At 35.3% G+C, this 22,707-nt stretch overlaps 1 protein-coding gene across 1 annotated transcript; it reads right to left on the reverse strand.

The window, feature by feature from the left end:
• Positions 1 to 1,552: 1,552 nt before the first annotated feature.
• SLC38A11 (solute carrier family 38 member 11) lies at positions 1,553 to 21,461 on the reverse strand. Its single transcript, XM_075093336.1, has 10 exons — positions 21,387 to 21,461; positions 19,001 to 19,135; positions 17,110 to 17,175; positions 15,973 to 16,079; positions 15,347 to 15,426; positions 8,717 to 8,787; positions 7,593 to 7,754; positions 5,766 to 5,878; positions 4,923 to 5,054; positions 1,553 to 1,843 (listed from the first exon to the last, which is right to left on the reverse strand). Exons 1-10 carry the CDS (start codon positions 21,445 to 21,447, stop codon positions 1,598 to 1,600), a joined length of 1,173 nt encoding a protein of 390 aa, XP_074949437.1. The 5' UTR covers positions 21,448 to 21,461; the 3' UTR covers positions 1,553 to 1,597.
• Between the last annotated feature and the right edge of the window lie 1,246 nt (positions 21,462 to 22,707).

The raw sequence follows: 22,707 nt of genomic DNA on the forward strand, positions 1-22,707 counted from the left end.
AGCTATTGCTGGATCTAAACTGGTAAAAAATACTCCCCAGGTACCTGGAAAGCAGACAAATTATCACCCTCAAAGTTGACACTATGTAGGGAAATTAAAGCAGAGTAAGACTCCCATGTCTAATAACTTTACAACTTAAAAAGAAACAAGCAAACAAACACCCTCCCCCAAAACCCCCTCCAACAATACTTAAAACATTTCTTATGAAAGCACTGTTTTTTAAAAGTGTGTTATTCTTATGAGTATAATCATCGTCCAGTGACCCTTGCTTAAAGATCCATTTAGCTAGAAGTTTTGAATGAAATAGCTTTGTCATGCAGGATGAACTGGAGACAAACACTATCACTACCTCATTTAGCAGCATAAAAATAGAGTAGCATTATACACCTAGTTGTCAAGGAATGGTTTGAAAAACGATCCACAATGATCACAATCACGCAAAATCTAACTCAAAGTACACAGTTTGATTTGATAACAAAACATATTCAAAATCCCAGCACTGATATAGAGGACACTCATATTACTTACTCTCAACTTCGAATTACTCATATTCTACAGGCATATATGTGTGTGTATATTTTTATATGTACATATATACACATACATATATATATAAAGAATCCTTAATGTTAAATGAATTTTGGAGAACATAACAGATGACCGAAATTTAACAAACCATGACAAAATCAATAGCCATATATTGAAAAGAACTAGAGGACTAGAATGATAAGCAAATTTAGAATGTTTTCTTACAGTGTCTGCCCAAGCTGCACATGCCTGGCAAGACAGCAATATTTCAATCCGGTTTCAGAAATAATAAATAGAATTATAAACATAAGATGTGTTTGTTACACACGTCATTTTCTTTGTCAATCTTGAAATTTTTGCAAAGGCCATTTACTTGAATCTTTCTAAGTTCCCCTGTGTGGATTTATTCATGCAAAGTCTTGTAATTAGAAGACCACAAATTGTAACAGTTACAGTTGAATTGTATCAGTTACAGTTCAGTCAATACAAAATTGCCCTTGACTCAAGGGCCAGTGCAAGGGATGCTTTCAGCACTAAAGGACAGTTATTGCAAAATCAAAGACAGAATCAATACGGGTCTTTCAATTTAACAGCAGAAGTTTAATACACAGAAAGAGACCCAGGCATACTTTTTTTTCAGGACTTCAAAAAAATACCCATACTACAGTGTGCTAATAAATATACAGTAACACATTATAAAATTAATAAAAAATAAATGACAGCAATGAAACACGGGAGATTTTTACATTCCTAAACATTTCATTTATAGCTTTTAAACAGCATTGCAGATTAAGTAAAAAAAAAAAATGCAGCCTTTTTTGATAGGTTTGCAAGTTATTCAAGTAATGTCTATGGAAAGGCACCTCTGAGAATTTGTTTCAACAGCTAAAACTCAAGTCTTATCTGGAAAAGGATGGCAGCATAAAACTAAGTATGTAAATACAGTTATACAGTTTAAAAATCTTAGTGCATATCAAAACATAAAAGCTCTTTGTTCCACACTCCTTTAACTGGCATGTATGGCTTGCTGAGAGGTGTACCTGATCTAATCTGGAGACTGGTGTGCTACCTATGGTGGAAGTGTACTGTTGTGAAAAGAAACATTACTAGGGAAGCAGTAGAACATTTCTTTTCCATGGCTACATTCTTGGGGATACAGGATAGTCAAAACAAACCCAACTGTCATCACTAGCACACCGACAGCAAGAATCAGGCAGGATATGAGGTTATCTGAATGGTTCCATCGCTCTTTGGACAGCTTTAGATAACACGCTGTTGGGATGATAAAAACAAGTGGGGTAGCACTCAGAACTCCCTGTGTGTGGGAAACAACAATAGAGAAAACCCTCATAAGCATATGTATTTAAATGTGAAGCACAAAAACCTACATTTTTAAATGGTTGTGATTAGATTGATGCAACAGTAAAGCCAGAGAATAGAGGCCTTTTCCAGTGTTGCTATATGGAAAACTTTCTTTTCTAAGTCACAAGTAACTTGCAAAAATATCTGTAAAACTACTTGAAATAATTCAGGTTTATTTTTGCTGATACAGAATAATGATTTATGTCGCACGTACTATTAAATCTGATTACCAGAATTTTCTAAGCTTCAGAAATACAGTAAAAGTCGAAACGTAATAGTTCTGCAATACTGCAACTGTCTTAAAATATTTAAGATCATTCCATGTAGGAATCTAGATATAATACTGCCTTAGGAAAAAAAGTAGAAATATCATGTAGCAGTTCAAAGAATTCTGATCAATTTCTACATTTATGACCTGATTTAGGTTGACTTCCCTATGAAAGCAAAGCTCTCAGAGAGTAAACCCCACCCTCATGTTAAAAATTCAGCTCCTCCTTAAATGCTCTCTTAGACAGGGACAGACAAAAAGCACCTGCTTCAACACTTCTTTTATCAATGCTTTTTTTTAGGAAAGCCACTGCAGATTGAAATATGAGTTACATGCCAAAAGAGAACATTTCATGCAGAAATTTTGGTCGTTTACTTTGTCACATACTTGAAGACTATGTTTCAACTTAATTATGGTAAGGTAGTAACACAGCCTGCTGAATATCTTTGCATCAATGTTTGTACAAGCTTTTGTGTATTTGTATGGTAGAGCCTGTTAACACTGATCAGTACAGATATCAAAAATAGGCACATGCACAAAGCATTTCCTTCATAAAAAACAAGACTCTTAAGTAGGTGTAGCAACACGAATCAGCATCCCAGTAAAAGAATAGCACATCAAAATCCCTGGACCCTTGACTCCCATATGATTGAACAGTTTCCCTGGGGAACTACCACAGGGCAAACACAATGGTTTGTGTTTCTTTTAAAATCAGAAAGCAGGGGAAAAGTAAGCAGAGTTGGAGAAACAGCAGCAAATGCCATCTGTGGTGAAGAGCCAGAAGACAGCTCTTCTGCTGGACAGAAAGCTTGCTGAGAAGTCTTTCACAGGGAAAGACTCTGCCTGTTCATTTTTCTCTACTGGTGGATATCAGGGCTGAACAATCTTCTAAGCACAATGATTACAGCCAATTGTCAAATTCTCTCTTAAAAACTCAAAAAACCAAGCCACAAGGTATGAGCTACCCACTGAAATGCCTGGCTATCAACTTCTATTTGTACCTGAATCAAGCTATTGGCTTGACTATTCCGTAATTGCTTTGGCCTCTTTGGGCAAAGATATTGCATTGATGGAATGTTTGCTTTTGAGTGATTATTTTAAAACAATTTCATTCCAAATAGGAATCACACATATTTATCCATTCTAGAAAGAGTTGCTGGCAATTCTCTGGTGTAAATTTATTCTTAACATATTATACCATATAATAAATGTACAACACAGATACATATATAGGTACACATAGTTAATTAAGTTCATTATGCCCGTACTCAGATATTTGGGCAAAATAGGCATGTGTGTACCCATGCACACATTTAAATACTTTTGTTGATGTGTATATATACACACTGGTGAATTTTATGCACGTGTGATGTAAAAAAGAGGGGGGAAAAAGATGGAAAAAAATTACCAACACATACCATGAATGAGAGACTTCAAAGGAACATACATCCTGACCAAACCAATAGGAATATTATTTATTTTGAGCTAGTTATAATTTATAAAGGATTAACTGAGAAGAAACTATGTTGGTAATTATTTTAAATAGAGGGTAGCTGAATAGCTTATCTGAATATTCAGACCTGTTCTATAATATCAGTGCAAGGATGACCTGCTAAATCACTGCTACAAAAGCAGTCATCATAAACTGCAGTGCAGATAAACTGCACTGTGGATCAGAACAGTGTACATGTACCATAATGTACGTACAAGTACAGGTATCATGTAACATAAAGAACAAATCCCTCTTTCCATCAATGAATGGATGGACAGGGATGTAAAAAGGCAATTTAAAAGAATTTCTATAAAGAAGCAAAGGCTGTCCTTAAAAATTCTTCTTTTATATCCTGGAGTACGGTATTTCCACATCTGCTTTATTTATTTATTTTTAATAAATAAATAAGTAAATAAACCTGAAGTTGCAGGTAAACTGTTAAGACAATATCTTAAATGCAGACTGGAATTTTGTTTTACCATTTCATTTGATTAAATGTACATCCTGTGCCAAAACAGACTGACTTCATCTGGTATGTCTACTTTTCTAGCTAGTAGTCTAGGTCTCCAGTAGACTACACGGCAGTTCCAGCCAACCAAAACAAGCAGTTACATAAATGTGTTAGAACTGGGTCAAGTCAATAAGTGCCTTGTGTGGCCTGCCTGGTAAGCTCCGTCTCTGCTATGAGGCAATACCAGACAACAGGAATGTTTACTGGCAAACAAAGCAGTTTCCTCCTAAAAATCATACACTCAGGTTATTAAATTACTCGGTTTTGCTCCCTGTTAAGCCCAAAGCAGGGAAAAATTCAGGTTACTATCTCCATGGTCTCGCTACTACTGGTTCTTTCTTTTGCCCCCTGCCCCTTTGGCACAAGGCAGCCATTAGGATCTGCCCCAGTGTTTAGTAATTTGCCAATTTCATCAGAAGCAGGGATTAGAGAAAGAAGTACTAGATTCAGTCCTGCAATACAGTTAGGATGAGTATTTTAGCGATTTCCACTGCAGTTTAAATATATTTGGTAAGTCACTTCCACTTGCCATATCTCCAGAACTGTTCTAAAAGCCCTCCCCAACCATATGAACTTTACTTCCTGAACTTCCTTTCTCCTTTAATTACACAACTTTGAAGCAGTGAATAATTCCCTTTTTTCCTATTAACAATTCTACTGTGCCAAATTACATAAGATTTTCAGTTGAGCTGCGGATTTTTCAGAGTTCTGTTTCATAAAAAGCTGTTTTATTAAATAAAAGAGTATACACGTTCACTTACATTCAGCTCTAAAACTATTCCAAGGCAATCATACACTAATGATACACCAGTCGCCACAGCAATGATAACTACTGTCACAACAACATGGAAAACTGTTGAGAGGTTCCCATGGAAAAACACATTGGCAATCACCTGAAACAGAATCACAATTTTAAACCTTGATTTTGCTCTTTATGTTAACAAACAGCTTATTCCAAATCTTCTAACCTCAGGAAACTAAAAGATGAGAATACACTAACTGGACTTTACCTACCTTGCTTCAAGAGCACATCTTCATCCACTTTCAGAAATAACTCATAACAACCATTACTAAAATTGCAGAACACTTGCAAAACTGACGTAGTTATACCTGCAGGATTTAGGATATACTTACTTTCTTCTCATTTGCCCACTACAGAATTAAAACCACTTACAATTATTTATTGAACCGATGGATTTCCTAGATGGAGATACTTTTACAAAGCGAAACTAGTAAGCATGATAAATATGCTATTTTTGGCTATTCTCAACACGACAACAATAACATTTATGTCAAACTTGGAATTTTAAGCAGTCCTGATACTATTAAGTAGTTATTAATGTAATATTGGATAGTATAGATATTGGATATAGGATATAGATATTGGATATAGTATTGGATATAGATAATAAATGTAATACATTATATGGCCAGAATCTACACAGTACAACTAATACCTCACACTCATTGCATGCAGCACGATAGGATACACTGATTTTTATTAGAGATCAACTACTAGCTTCAGCTACAATAGATATATTAATATTCATCTCACATTATTAATACATCAACACTGTTAAAGGGAGAATGTAATAAATTCTTACCTCCCTGGTCACAAAACATTCAAGGGGGAAAGTCAGAATTACAGTAACTCCATAACAAAACCTTCCAAATGTAGCAAGGTTGTCATCTCTACAGTAGTTTTCAAATATATCTCCTACAGCACAGCAAAATGTCAATTAGTTTGAACTTCATGTCATTTGCCTATTTGCAAATCGAAGTGTAAATTACTGGAGTAATTAAGACTTTCTGATCCCGTCTCCTGATACACATCAAGAAACTGTAGTTACAGCACAAATTACATCCAGGAAGAACTTTCCCCCAATCCTGCTAGTAACAGTGTTTTTATTTCAAGCAGCACTTACCTTTCAAAAATATTTTAACGCGTAAACATTAGAGTTTGTCATCTGTTATCTTCCCTTAGCACAGATTTTGTACGAGATGCTGGTGTTTGTTTAAATAATTATGTGACAAATTCAGAAAGAAAGCTCGTAAAAGATACATTTCCTTTAAAAATGTAATTCCTAGAACTACAACAATTACACAAGGAAGACCAGGGAGTTACTTCTGGAGAACTACATTTCCCTGACAGTACCTAATCACAGCTGGTGCAGTGAAGAATTTCAAATATTCTGACCCTTAGAGCCCATTATAAACATATGGATTATTACCTAGCAAATCTTTATATATAACAACAAAAGCATTGCTAGAGAATTCAAATCATCATCTTGCATAATGTTTACCACAAAGAATCTGTAATAATGATCTCTCAGGCACAAGAGAGACTGCAAGACAGTAATCAGATTATCTACCAGGTCTTTTCTACCTGATTACTATACTGTCTTATGATTCACTACTTTTAGGAGCACAATGGCACTGAAGAAGCAATAAGGTGTACTTTAGAAAAAACAGCCAAAAGATTTTGACAGGGAAGACATAAGGTAAGACGAAACCTGCTTACAGCAGACTCATATGCTGAGCGATAGCTGCAGTCAGGGCGTTCAATACTTGAAATAGCTACGTGTTTGCACTTAGTCTAGCTACAGTTGCATCTAGGACAGTAAGTTATTCTGCATAAACAGCACTGGAGGCAGGGAAAAGGAGGACAGATCAACCAGTAACCCCCGTCCTACAGTTCCCCTGTTCTCAACTACATCCTCCTGCTCATCAGGAAAGGAAAAAGCTTGGAAGCCTGCTCCTACAATTTGGAAAAGCACTATTAAATAACATAAGCTTGCTTATGAAATGTGTATTTTTCCTGAAGAAGCTGATGCACTGAACAAATTTATACCTTGTTCTTTTGAAAGCACCTTTTCCACTTCAATAAAATGCTGTTAAATAGTATGATGTAACAATGATTATATATATATTCATATACACACAGATGTGACAGTCGGATTAGTTACAGCAGAACAGCCGCTGTAAAGATAGGAAATATCTCCAAGTCAGAGCTAGGATGCTATATTAGCACAAACAGGAAAAGATACAGGAGAATGTACAAAAATACATGCCAGGCACCTTGTAGAAAAATCAAGGCAATTTTTCTTCTTTCTGCTCTCTGCTAGTGGACCATGTAGCTAAAATATAGATGCTTAGAACTCAGAAGTATTTTGATTATGGAGGTATTCACAGGGGACTTTCACTGGTGAGGCTTACACTTGTGAATCTGACACCTATTAGCCTGTAGCTGACATCTTTGTATTCTGGTTTGGTTATTGGGTAACCACAAGGAATGTCCTAACTATTTCTGTCCAAACATAGTATGATTTTGGCATTTTCACAATCACTAAGATAATAACAGCGTGCCAGACAGAAAGGCAGAAATCTAAGGATTACAGCAATCACCAAAATTAAGGGATCAAGCATTTTACCTTCTGTGTATCCTGTAAAAGTCATATATCCACATGCAGCAAACACTATACTGATAACAACAGCGAGTGAGACAGACACATGTGTGACTTGCGACCAGTTCTTTAATGTGGGTTCTTCCAGAGACCCATATATTAAAAAGCTGTTATGGTTGCAGATGAATGCTGAAACACACATAACAGTTAAAGCAAATGTATGAAATCATGCATATATGCATATAAAATAAATGTATGGGGTGAATATTCCAAGGTAGAAGAGACACAGCATAGTTTGAATCCACTCAAATACAGACATTAATCCTGCAATGAGTGGCAAAGATAAATGCCTTGACCTTTTACTTACTTATTTGATGTGGTGAAGGTTTATATTAATGCTGAGATGATTCTGATTACATTAACCTAAAATGCCATGCCTTTTCCAACCCTCCATACACCCATTCCACCTCTGTTCCCTCTTTCTGCACTTTTGCTTAAGAACCCAACAGCAGTTTTGAGGTTGTTGGTTTTTTTTAAATCCACAGAGCCATTTGCTACTTTTACACTTCCTATGACATCCATTTTCAGCAGCAGCAAGGGTTAGGAGGCCTCAGATTATCACAGCGATAACAAGTAGTAATATATCAGATCCTCCAGATAGGAACAGATTTTAGAATGAGGATAATGGAGGCGAGTTGAGACTCACCTGAATAGTTCACTGTGAGAAATGGGAAGCAACAGGCACTCTAGGGAACGTATGCATTGCAGTCTAAGATTTTTCAGTTTGAGGTTATCCAAGAGAATGCAGAATGATCACAGCCTCCCCAGTTTATCAGTTAGTCTAACCCTATTGATGCAGGTGTTTTAAGATGACCTGGACAGTTGAGCTGGATTCATGTGCCACGCCACTGTTTCTGCTACAGTGGCAATAGTCTCTAGGGCCAGATGGGCAATGGATGGGGATATTGTCTTAAACCCATAACAATTAAATTCACCTATAGATGACTCAAAGTCAACTTCATTTTCTTCTAAACAATCTTAACATGAATATAAAACGATGATTATTAAAATATGCAATTTCTAGGTCAAAAATATTAAAGCAATTTCTTACAGTTGATCTGAACATTGAAAATACAAAAAATAATACTTACCAAATGACATCACCCCAACAGCTTGCACTGCATTTGATTTTGCAAATATCCATGCGTTTTCCGATTTGGGTCTAAAACGGATATTTGTTTTAATAGATTATCCTCTTTTCAACTATCAGTTACTAAAAATAATTTAAAATACTATGCAGTAATACAGAATTGCTAGTCAGATCTCCAGAACTCTCTGAAGCAGGCCACAGTGTTCATCAACAATAAGTTGCAACTTGGGAGATATCCTTCTCACCTACCTTGTTTTGATTCAAGTATTTCTGTAATCAGTTTTCAGAGCCAAAAATGTCAGACTGTTTCAGTGACCAGTTTTGTAAATAAACTCTTCAAGTCATCATATACCAACAAACAGCAACAGGGAAGGTAAAAGCTGTTACTGAGTCTGACTAAGGTCATCTCAACCCAAAATCTCTTCTGACTATTTAGAGGCAATTTCTTCCTTTGAATTTGCACATGTATTACATACAGCCTAGAGATTTTTTTCCTAGGCTACAAATCAAATGAGACAGTTTGCCTTTCTTTACACCTGTTCCAATTCTTCCTCATAGTAAAGGAATTCTGCTAGTTCCCAAAGGAGTGATAAAATACAGTGTAAGAGAGTATATGGAGACTTTTATAATCAGGCAAGAATGTAATATTCCCCACATCTGCTCCTCTAAGATATGCCCACAATTTTGGGCCTGTGGTAATTGTAATTCTTAGAGCACCACCACAGAAAACCATCAGCATACTTTGTGAAAAACCACTTGATGCATGAACTGCCTCTCTGAATAAAGAGCCAAAGTGAAGGAAAGGAGAAGGACACAAAACATCTTTTGCCAGAACTACAGTTTGATAAAAATATAAAATTAAATTCACAAGCCAGTTGAACATTATATTTGTAATATTAAAGCACAGGCAAAGGTACAGTACAGAGAAGCTTGCTCTTAAAAAGTTGGCTGCTGCTAACTTTGATTGCTCTGTTTTTATTTAGAGGGAAAGCTGCTGCCACCTGAGGCCTTAACTGTTATTTTCCTACTGCCCTAGAAAGCAGTATGGCACTCATGCCAGCTCTGGGAAGGTAACAATGGCAGCTTTCTCTCTCCCTCTCTCTGGTGCTATCTAGCTGGTTTTGACAGCTGTAGTGGCATATGCTATGCCAGCTTTCATTTCTTTCAAATGTTTAAACTCCACCCCCACCCACTAAAAAAAAAAAAAGAAAAAACCAAGGTGTTCCTGTTTCCCCTTTCAGAACTCATATCTTACAATTTCATGAGAGCTCAAATAGTCATTCCTTCCTTTTCTATATTAAAAAAAAAAATAATTTACAGTCTAATGCTTATTCAGCTCAGACTTAGAGCACCTTTTCTGCTCATAAGCCATGGTTGCTAAGGTTAACTTTGAAGTGAAAAGAACCTGAGCATCAAAATCAAGTTCAGTTTTTTGTCCAGAATATAGAAGGCGAACATCACAACTGTTCCATTCTATAACCACTAGAGGTCAGCTTTGATATCAAACACAAGGAATGAAAACTCATTTTATTTCCCTTTGACAACAGAATTTGTGATAGCCTCCTTACCCCCTTCTCTATTAATTATTAACACTTAGATTATCTAATATCCTATACACCAAAATATTTTTTAAATGCACAGAAATAAAGAATGCTTTTGTCTGAAACATTTAATTTCTGTGAAAATGGTACATCCTGTGCAATAGTATAGCTATAGTATAAGTTCCTAGAAATAGGGGTTTAAAAAAAAGGAATGTAGAAAGCATGTGAATTCCAGTTGAAATATTTTTAATAAAGTGGCCAAATCAATTAAAAAAAAAAAAAAATCACCGAAGCTACTTTTCCCCCTCCACAGTGTTAGCTTATGCACTAGCAATATGTAACAGACCAAAATACAGCTTTGCTCTATGGAAGAACAACAAATCAGATTAGAAGTATTATTTGGGGGAAAAAGAATCCAAGAGAATCAAATCATGTTTATTTAGCAGTGTAAGAAGATAAATTCCTTCAATTCTATTTGCAGAATGGAGGAAGAATTTCAGATCCACAATTTGAACACTACCAGCAGATTGCAATGTCATACAACGCATGTTGGTATAGATGACATATGCAACACTATATGACTATTTCTTACAGTAAGTCATACACTGCTGCATGTCTTTTGAAAACCATTTTCATACTTTGGGGATAGAGGGGTCTCGCATAGATGCAATACATAAACTAAGAATTGAAAGCAACACAGTAAGAAATTAAATTTCTGAGCATTTAGAATGAAAAGTCAAAGCTCTAGAGTTCCCACTATATCAACAACAAATCACCTCCAAAGTCCAGTCTGTGTGACAGAGATTTATGCAAAGCTCCTTGAAAAGGGTGCAGGTGACATTGAAGTGTCTGTATAAAATAAGGCTTCAGACTGGGAAAGAGAAAATTTTGACAGGAAACAGTACCTGATAGTTATGGAAGAGCCATACCGTGAATAATCACTTGAAATGGCTCACAAGACAAAGGGCACCTAATGGCAATATTACAAATGTCAAGGTAAATATACATATACTCATTCATATAAATACATGCGTCTGTGTAGGCAGATGCACACATAGGCTGAGTCTATCTCAAGAATATCAGAATGTGAGACAACACCGTACATATTCTACTTTTTACTTTTTCAATACTGCTGCTGCTGTTCAAGATGGATTTTTTTCCTTTTTTTTAATCTTTTTCTTCTTTGTTTTGAGAAGGACTTTTGCTCTGACCAGTCTGACCTAGATTCTTGTTAGGAGTTGTTTGGGGAAGATTTTAAATGCTGCTGCTGCTATAAGAATAGCAGTAGCTGCAAATATCCCTGGATGACAAAAAGAGCTAGCTGACCGCTTCTCACTCAGTATATGAAAAACACAGGCTATGCCTGCATGAACACAAAGTTTTATTCATGCTAGAGCAGTAGTAGTTAGATGAAACAGAATGAAAGATAACGAAAAAATATGTTTGTGATACTAAATGCAGTTGTTGAGAGCTGTACTGTCTATCATATATATATAAGTTGTAACAAAAAGTAAAAGCTGAGAGGTGATATAACTGAATCTTGGAACAAAAATGGTAAAAGGTCAAACAAAAAGATATTCCAAGGGAGATCTCAGATAGGAAGACGTCTCAGCTGAAAGTAAGACAACAGCAAGACAGACTGACAATTAAAACTGTCTGTAGGAAGGTAGTGAAAAGTAGCAATGAAGAAAGCCTAGAGGTTAAGAAAATAACTCAGTCTTCAGTACACTTAAGGGAAAGTATAGCATAATAAACATGCTAGTGAGTTCAAAAAAGCTTAGAAAATACTAGTGTTTAGCTACATTAGAACAGGGGAAAATGAAAAGAACAAATGAACCAGTCAAATAAGACCTCCAAACAGGGTAAAAGGCATTTCACATTTAGATCACGAGTAAGAGTTGGACAAATTTGTTTGGCAGTCTAAAACCAGCATATCTTCTACTTCTTGTAAAATATTTACAGTGTAATACTCCCCGTCTTAAAAGCCATCCTATGCAAAAATCTTTTCTGTCATTTATGTAGAAATGCTGCCAAATATAATACAGTAGTGCATCAGAAGCAAAACATCTTTAAGGAGGGCAAGAAAAACATATGTCCCTGATCTCAACCCAGTTTGCAGGTACAAACCACTGACTGAAAAAAACCCCAAACCATTACTTTCTAGAGAAGAAGCAAAGTCATAGGTTTGACAGGGGAACTACATGTTGGAAAGGGTGACAGACTTCCATTGTTAGATGCTGACAAAGTTTATAGATGTTGAATATAATTTCAATCAATATAATGGAAAGAAAATGAGTAATGCTTACATCAGCCTTGAATTTTAAATTCAAAGTCACCTTGGTTGTTAAAGAACACAGAAAAGGCAAAGGTATATGTCATTTCCACTTTGTTACAGCTGCTTTAACTCCTCTTTCTTCCTTAATGAACTACTTACCAGTTCTGTAAATATACGGTAGCTTAGGTTTTAATTTTTAATTTCATCACACATTAAACCTTATCTTTGCTTACTACTGGTTTATTTATACGAAGGAAAAAATCAGCTTTCTCCTTTCAAGTTATTTTCCTGAACACTTGGTGTTTCATCCCTGTGATCAGCTGCCAGTTGAGTAATTCTCACATCCTATTTATGTGTAGCAGATGCTCTTGAAGGTTTTCCTAGAGATTTATGTATTATGCAGACACTGACATCATTACATTCTTTCCAAAAGAACACCAAATGAAAATGATCCATCTTTATAAGCTACATAAAATATTGGTTTTTTACAGCAATGAATGTTAGTTTCAGCTTTGAAACATGAAGTTATTTTATGCAGTATTAACATACTGCACATTCACCGTTTGAGATAATTCTAAGCCATTGTTTTTGATCACAGTAGAAAAATACCCAGCTATAAAGCACATAGAAATAAAGTAGAAAACAGATCATCAAAATGTATTTTTATCCAACATCTCAAACTAGTGAGGGTAATCTCTGGGTCCAGAACACTGGATTTTACCTGCAAGTTCATTATGTCCTTCAGGCAACAATAATCATATGGATGAAATAAATCAAAAGGAAAAAAAAAAGGCACCTCAGTTTCATATTTATTGTAAGAGGAAATAAATTAAACCAAGTAATACTTCATTGCAAATATTTTTTTTCCTAAGAACTAACAAGAAAATAACACTCCTGTAATGTCCCTGGACAACCTGCTCCACTCCCAAGGCAACTAAAAAAAAACAAAACAAAATAACTAACCAACACTCCAAGACTTATTGCTAGTTTTCAGCCCAGCTTCAAGAACATCGAATAATTAAAAACAGTAATCATATTTTTGATTCACTGATGGTCTAACACATTGCGGAAGGTTTCTAGGAAAGATAACATTCTCTGTTGTCCAAATAATAGATACAAATTTCAACTAGAATATGAACTGTATTTAAGCAACAAGACATTTTTATAATTCCTGGATAATCTTCTTGTACTTCTCAAAGGGAAGCAATCTTCTCTTTGAAAAATCTAAAGGTAAGTGAAAACTGATTACTACTCAGAGAGTAATTATCAAAGTGGGAAGGTATCTGAATGGGTTTCCCATGGAACCTGGCCTGATTCCAGCACTTTTGAATGTATTCAGCAGTACCTTGAATAATGGAACAAAAAGTAAATCCTTAACTGTACTTATCATGCTTTCTGTTAACACAAGCATGCTAGAGAACAGGGTGAAAAAAGAAAAATCGTAACTATGGTAGTAAATGGAGAAATCATCTGATAAAGCAGCATTCAATTGTGTAATGACAAATTCTACAGTTATGCAGGGGAAAAAATGGCTTCACTAGAACAGAGCAGGGAGGAACAAGCAAAAAAAACCCTCAAACTTCATGAGAGCAGAATAAAAGAAAGAAAAAACTGCCAGCTCACAGTTCTGCAGAGAAGGGCTTGGTGCTTCAGTTATACTGCAAACTCAAGGCACGTCCACAATATCATGTTATTTTCCAAAGAGGCAAACATGTACCTAGGTTACATGAACAGGAGCGTGGCAATCCCCAAAAGATACAGTTGAAAGGGATCTCGAGACACTCTGCATGTAAGATATATCAGTCTTTCTTCTTTGCTCCTCAGTGGGAATACCACAGGCAGCTGGGGTACCACAATATCGCTTTAATTTACAGAGAACTTAAGGCAGCCATTGAGAATGATCAGTAGCACAGGAAATGACACAAAGAGAAACACCAAAGAAACTGTGCTTGTTTAGTCTATAGAAAGGACCATCAAAGAGGGACAAGTTACAGCTCTTTACTTGTGGTTTTTTAAGCATTTGAAAAAGAATGAACAGTTTGCTGTCCGTATCCACTGCGGTTAGGCCAAGAAGCAATCAACATGAAATGCAGTAAAAGAGACACACGATACACATTTGGGAAGAATTTGTAAGACATCCTGTAGGCCATAAAGGAAAGATAATAGATTCAAAACACTTTCTTGCAATATAATTATAAAAACATTGCCACAACACATTCATGTGCACGAAATTGCCTAGAACACTCCAATGTCCAATGGTAAATACTACTTTCAGAGTACGAGTGCTCAAAATCAGTTCTGCATGCTTATATTGTTTTTTCTCAAATGACAGAATAAACTTTTTATTATTGTGTTCTTTTTTCTTTTCATTGTTTGTATTCCATTATTCCATTTTTATTATGCAATCATTGTATAAACAGAAAAAGATATATTCCTGAAACACTATCTATTTTAGGACTGTAAATACAGGCCATCTGACAATAATGGACAAAATTAAAGATTTCTCAAATGACAGACAAGCTTACATGCCTGCTCAGGAGCCACCTGCTATTAGCCATATCACACACAATTTCCAATTAATTTGTAGGGCTTTTGAGGCTTTTTCTAAATTTGCTTATGTGCAATAGAAGAAAAAAAAAGATAAAGTATGTTTTAGCAGTTCATTTTGTTTTAGTGTTAATACAGATTTATTTTTCCAAATATCTGTCTGTCTCAAAACAGCCATGCTCGAAAACTATGCAGATATATGTAACAGTGAAATAACAGATTACATATGATCAAAAATTCACTTTGTGGCAAGTGCAAGAATACTCACACTTGTGGACTGAATGTTACTGTTCTCACCATCACAATAATCAGGATGACAATGGTTAAAATCAGAGAAATAAGAGATACCTGTAAAGGTAAAAACACGAATTCAGTCGGTAAGCTGCTGAAAGGTTGTCCTCTTAGCAGTATAATGTACTTTTTTTTCCCCTAAATAATAATTAACAACCAAGTAAAGTTCTAGATATCACATGTCAAATATTTATAGTTAGAAAACTTGTCCTATATCATCATCTTTTAATTCGTTATTCTTTGAGTAACTAACCAATTGCAGCTATTTGTCTAATTTTAAGTGATAGTTCCATTTAAACATTTCTAATCAAAGGTGCTCAGCATTTCAAGATCTGGCCTATGTCACCCAGTGCTTTACAGGATTTGAGTTTTACTAGCAGTAGATGGAAAAACTCCAGCAATTCATATGGAGACCAAAGTTTTGCTTAAGCTATTCCAAGTCTTCTTATATTTCTTGGGACAGAAGACAGTCTGAATTTCTAAAATATTTAACATGCTTTGGCCAGATGTAATTGAGTTCAAATACATTAAGTTATGACTGGCACTTATTTTCTAACAGCACACAGAAAAGTAAACCAAAAACCAGCTGCTATTATGATTTACCTTTCCCAGTTTTGCTATGTCTCGATATAAAGATATAGGCAAGGTAAAGATGATGGTGCTAAGAAAAATTATGAAGTGACGGTCAGTAAGCATGTTCCCTGGTCCAACTAAAGCAAAAAAAGAAAAGAATTTATTTGTCTAAGGGACTGACATGAGGAACAGATTAGTTACATGTAAAAGGCTAGGTGTAACAAACTCTGATGTTGACCAGGCTTTTACCCCATTTATTCAAGCTAAGTAACACTGAAATAAAGACTAGGCATTAACTAACAGTGAGGAAGCCGTACACAGCATGTGCATAATCACAAGAATTCAGCAAATTCAAGCCAAATGCGTAACATATGGGACATATTATACCAGACTTTGGAAGTCTGGCATTTCTACATATAGATCACTACTAATTTCTTTCATCATGCCTGGGTCAATGTTGGCAGACTGCAAGTAAAACATTTTACTACTTCTTTCTACCATTTACGCTTCTGGATTTTTTTGGCACTGAGTGTTATCATCAATTACTGTGCAGTTGAAGATAAGCAAATTCTTAAAGAAAGGTCCTAAAATAAGTTAATTTGAGGTTTCTTTTGAGCACCTCCTTTCTTGCTGTCAGCTGGCTTCCACTTGCAAAATACAGATTACCATGAGAAGGCAACAATAATGTTATCATATTCCCTGCAATAAGTGGGATTTATGTGTACAACTGGTGGGTGGTTTTTTTTCAAGCCAATGACAAAATAAAACATATCTCAGTTTCAGTCAAGCTACCATGAATCACGGGTTTGCATGGAAGCTTGATGAATAATTATGGCTGGAAAGCAACTGGCAATTGACAGGGAAAGTCTGTGTTCAGTTCCATCTATTCTTTGGGAGATTATAATGCTTTCCCACCTCTTTCTACCAGCCAGGTGAAAAGATGTGCTATGTGAAAAAGACTTAAAAAAAAAAACCAACCCCAAACAATGCAAAAAACCACTCATACAAATACGCTTCCAGTACTTAACTTGAACAATATTTAAGAGTAATTTAGAAGCAAAATAACAGGTAGGACTTCAGATTGATGGGATGCTAAACCCTAAGTACTTACACTATATTCCTATCCAATACATTTTCCCTGTTCTGAACTTTTTAAATGCATCTTACCTCCAGGAATTCTCTGAAAAACTTTAGTTAAAGTGTCTCCTGTTATTATGTTGTAACTGATCATAGCTTAAAGAAAATGAAATTTTCTGTTAGTACAAGTCAAATGAAATATTTGATAAACGTTTAAAACACATATTTTGTAGACTTCAGGATTATGCCACTATCCCTTTTGTATGAATTCTGGCGAACACCAACAACTTCTATGTTTCAGGTTTAAAATAAACTAAATAAAATTCTTTAACACCCCCCTCTTTTCATTTCACTTTTTTTTTTTAACAGATACAACCTAAGCAAGAATCCAGTCTAATAAGCAAGGCCATTGTGCTGACTTGCCATATAAACTTACTTTAGAAGAGGAGAAAATGTTTTTTAAAAATATTTGTTTCTAACAGCAATTCTTTGCCAGTTTATTTGCAAATTCTTGTTTCTATTTAACAAAGTTCCTGTGTGAGTCTAATAATCAGTCCTGCAATCAAATGCACAGGACTTCCTAGCTTATGCAAAAAGTTAGCAAAATCTTTAAACCAGAAGAAAGGAGGAAAAAACAGATTAAGATACCAGATATGAACTCCCATTCCTTCCTCCATTAATATGAACTATGGCCTTAACATTCATATTTTATTCTTATCTTATTCTACACTACAAGTGTGTATATGTTTTCAAGGGTGTGTATAAATACACACAAAAAATATTTATATACTTACGTGATCTTCACCATTTAGACAGCGCACATAGAAGTACTGATCTTAACTAATGCACAATTTCACAACAGTGACTATTTATAAGCCATTAACACTACTTAAAGAAATAAATTCAAGCACATACATATATATATAATCAGTTCCATGGCAAGGACCGAGATCTTTACAGTTCTTTTCCATATTCTCTATGAAGTAGCAATTACGCTCTTTTTAAGTCGTGTGTAACGTTGTTACATGCAGTAACAGTAACTTGAGTCCCTTAAAAATATCACCTACCTGTACTGAATTCAGACTGATTATTCATGAAGTAGGAATTCTGAGCAGGGACTGTGCGGTCACCAAGTCCAGACTCTTGGTGTCTCAAGTCACTACTTCTTGCAGCCCCATGTGTGAAAATATCATAGCATCATAAAATGCCCTGAGTTGGAAGGGACCTGCAAGGATCATAGAGTCCAACCTCTGTCCCTGCATAAGACAGCCCTAAAATTCACATCATGTGTCTGAGGGCGATGTCCAATTATTTAAGGTTTTATTTAAATACGTTACTACTGTAGGGGACAGATTCAGAATATCACTTTATTTTAAGCTTCCAGTCTAATTAATTCCCTCCCAGATTATACCTGTTTGGTCTTTTACTATTGCTTCTTCAAAGAGGTCTTGACTGCCCAATTTCCTAGTACCTCATTGGGTATGAGGCTGAATCAATGCTTTTGAAGAGCAATAACAGTACCTAATATTCAAGCAAGATCTGATCAGTGGCTTCTCCAGTGACAGTAATACTACATCTTTGGAAAAAATACCAATTTAATATACTCCTGAAGTCATATCTTCCTTTTGTTTCAGGCACATCAGATCCATGCTCTGTTACTCATTCTAGAACAGAATCTCTTCTCTCTTATTTCCCATAGTTACTTTTGTCATTAATTTTTAAATGTGTGATCATGATTTTCTCTGCTGTTACATTTCAGTTCATTTCCACTACTCTGGTGCTCCAATTCATTCAATTCCTCCTCAGTCATTCTTCAGAACACGCCAAGTAATTTTTAATTATTTTTTTTTTTTAATAGGAAAGAGGCATATACAGTATATTCTTTACAGAGTTCTTAACATTTAAGCAGTGCAGGAATGAGGTACTGTGAAAAAGCTTGTTATTTAAAAAACTTAAACATTTATATTTTATGTGATCTTACCAATAAATGGATATAAAAATTGAAGAGTTGAAAGAATTAGATAACCTACAAGACCGTACGTTTTTCTGACCAGCTCTTGATAGGTGTTGGTATTGGAGAGGTTCCCTCCTTTGATCAGTAATATAATGGAATAATCTGTTAAAATATAAAAGTACTGTTAAGACAGTATGAACCAACTTGTGGTTGGTTACTGCTCAACGTTTCCACTCCTTAAAAAAATGTCTGTAAAACGGAAACAGTGGCACTGGGAAGCACAGGGATAAAAAAAAAATCTCAAAGAATCTCAAATCCACCAAAACCAGGATAATTCATTGTAATTCAGGATTATATTGGAAGGAAATTCCAGCTTTCCCCATTAGGGACTGCAGAAACAGACTAATTTTCTTCAGTTGCCAGTATGGTCAAAGGGAATGAGAACTGCCACAAGCACCAAGAAAGGAAAATTCAGTTAATAGTGCAGAGAGGTCCTGAATGGATGGAGCATTTGATTGTACCCTGAAAGGGGGTAAAATGTGAGGACTGCCCATGTCATGGTGCTGGAACTCTCAATCACTTTACTCAGCTACTTATCTGAATTTGTGAAAGAGAAAGCCTGGTTAGTATTTTGTGTGTTCTCCACTGTTTACAAAAAAAAAAAAATTTTATTGGAGACTTAAAATAAATCATGCGCAGAGTGGTTTATCTGGAAAATCATGAAGCAATGTCCCTTGAGACAGAGCTGATGTCACAGGGTGATGCCACCATTGAACCTCAACTTTTTATCAAGAACAGTTCAAAATATTGCTGTTAAGTCAAGCTATGCTTTAGTATTCATTTGAGCACCATGGGATTTTCCAGTCCAATTAGTTACAGCACAAAATTTATTACCTTAGCGCAGATGTCTTGACAGATAGTAGCTAGACCTCGTCTATTCCTCATCTGGCTTTCACTTAGCTTGTAGCCTATGCTGCAATAGGAACAGTTCCTTTCTGTGAACAGTATTGGTGTTTATTATCTTCTGGGAATGACTAAAATGATGACATTTTCACAGTCTTTACAAAAGAGATTTCTACCATTTGTTAATGTGAAAGCCAAAGAGCATATGCAATTCTTACACAATATATACGCACTTAAATTGTAATTGGGAGCAGACAAAAGCAGAGTGAAGTGTTCATTATCAATTATGTTGCATACTGAGCTGATTTTGTACAAGAAATATTAAGTCTTTGTAGCAAGGGATCTTAGACCCACAAAACTTGAAAAAGATTTATTGTTAAATAATGTAAAATTGTATATGTCTCTCAATCTAGGACTATACCCAGTATTATTCAAAAACATCCCCCAAAAAGAAACACAGTGACAATTGCTAAATAACAGCTGTTTGGCAATTATTCAGTAAAAACTACAGAAAATAAATGTTAATATTACATACTTAACCTGTACTCTAAATGCTGCAAGTCAAAAAGTTGTAACTATAGTTATAATTTGATTGTGTAAGATATATTGAGCCACGTCTTTAACATAATAAAAAGCTGAATTTACTTCACAGGTTCTGGGCCTATGGCCATTAAGTCTTCAAAATACTTAGAAATGCAAAGGACAAATCAGATTTCCTACAGAAAAGTTACTGAAATTTCTGAGCTATGTTTATCATATGGTTTCATTAATGTATTTTGCCATCAGCCATAGACAAAATTTTCCATTCATAAAGAACACATTCCTTGTTATACTGTTTGCCATTCAAACCTTGATCATTTATTCAGACCCTTAAATGGTATTTTAAACAATTAAAAGCATCAACTGCTGCTCAGCATCAGGTAACAGAATTTGTGTCATTCATGTTAACTTGGTTTATTGTTTTAAGACATGAAACCACAGAGTCTTTTCAAAGATTCTCCTTTGATGCCAATGGATTTACTTATGTTTATTTAACATGTGATTCCAAAACTTGCCCCTTTTTGAAGGTAAATCAATTTTTTTCTGATGAATGATAATTAAATAAAATATTCAAAATCATAGTACAACCAAAGGTTTTAATTCTGTGACATATTTAAAAAAGGTGACATACAACCTGCTCAAGGATCAGTTTCTTAATTAGGGTAAAGGCAGTGGACTAAAACAGGTAACTATGAGGCACAAATAATGGCTATTCTTCCAAATGTCACCTTGACCTAGTCTAAGAAATTAGGCTTTACGAAAATAAAATGCACACAAAAAGCAGCTTTATATGTTGCACAGTATAATTCTCAACTTTTACTAATCTGCTCAAGGGATTAGTGAGGTAAGAGAAAAAAATTGTCATTTTATTTGTCATAGATGTGTCTGTTTAAGGTATTGTTAAGCTCAAGATCAGCTAAACATTGCAAGACTAATTTTCACTTTACAACAGAAACTGCTTTTAGAGTACCTGTGATACAGGCAACCCCAAATAAAAGCAGTACTCCTAGTGGAAAACCAGCTTCCTTCATTGAATATGGCAATCCTGTAAATAAGAAAAGGAGAGATTACAGAACCACCTTTCCAAATACTTATTTGTAACGACCAAAATAAAGAAATAATCAGATTTAAATGCTACTGATCTCCCAAATTGGACCAGCACACTTAATAACCTCAGAAAGATAATTTTTAGTGGACAAAGTGTTGCCTAGGTGTGAAGTCCAGTCAGCACCTGCCCAACCAGCTCTCTTTGATGATTAAAGCAAAGAGGCTGTAGGGTATTTATCACTGAGAGACATGATCTCAGCTGACACTTCTGCATTTTTGCAGAGTAAACAAATAAAAATAGAGAAAAATCTTTAGGAACAGCAGTAGAAAGTAAGATGACACTGTTATTCCCCAAACTGGATAGTCATGTATGTAAAAACAAGGCTGAACACACAGGGTAGTGAAGAAAAGTATACTTACCTATAATGCCTGATCCTATGATAGAGTTGATAATGTTAAATCCAGCTGAAGCCAGATCACTGTTTCCTCCTTTACTCCTGGGCTTACTAACAAGGGCTGTTTGGTCATTTGTTTCTACCTGTTTCAGGAAGACAATGATAACATTATACATGAGAAAAACAGATGAGAACAAGGATTTTACAGAGTCTATTCAAGATCAAAAAAATTTTCATAGACTTAGATTTGTAGAAGTATTTTGATAACTAAATCCTATTTTTTTTCAGTGAGAAATCAAAGCGGTGTTAAGCATCTAATTCCTGTATAAGTCTGACCGATAATCTTCTGTAATTAATTCTTCTCTGAAAAAAAGTGGAAGTACAGAAATGTATATAAACTCAGAAGTAGGCTGTTAAACAAAGAGCTTTTAAGTCATGTTCCAAAGGCAGAAATGCGAATTAAGTGTTTTTGAAAATATTTTGGCTAATGCAACTGGTCAGTAAAAATAGGCCCCTGAATCAAGGGAATGGAATCAATTTCAAGAATTACCAGTAACGCATGCCAACATCTGAAGATTCTCTAATTCAAGGTTTTATCCAGCATTTTAAGTATTTCTGTGTCATCCAACGATTTAGTTCATTATGAACAGTTAATGACACTATAACATTGGCTAGTCCCAGAAAGTTTATGTGGGAAAGTCTGGTACAAACCAAAGGTCAAAGTACAATTAGTAGCCAGTAGCTTAAAAATTAAAGTTCTTATCCTCAAAGAGCATTTCTTCATAAGCATGTAGTGGTCCTCTCCTCAGATCACCACTCTGCTGTCAGACAACGTTTTAGAATCATTCA

The sequence above is a fragment of the Phalacrocorax aristotelis genome, chromosome 5 (genome assembly GCF_949628215.1).
Source record: "Phalacrocorax aristotelis chromosome 5, bGulAri2.1, whole genome shotgun sequence".
Taxonomy (NCBI): domain Eukaryota; kingdom Metazoa; phylum Chordata; class Aves; order Suliformes; family Phalacrocoracidae; genus Phalacrocorax; species Phalacrocorax aristotelis.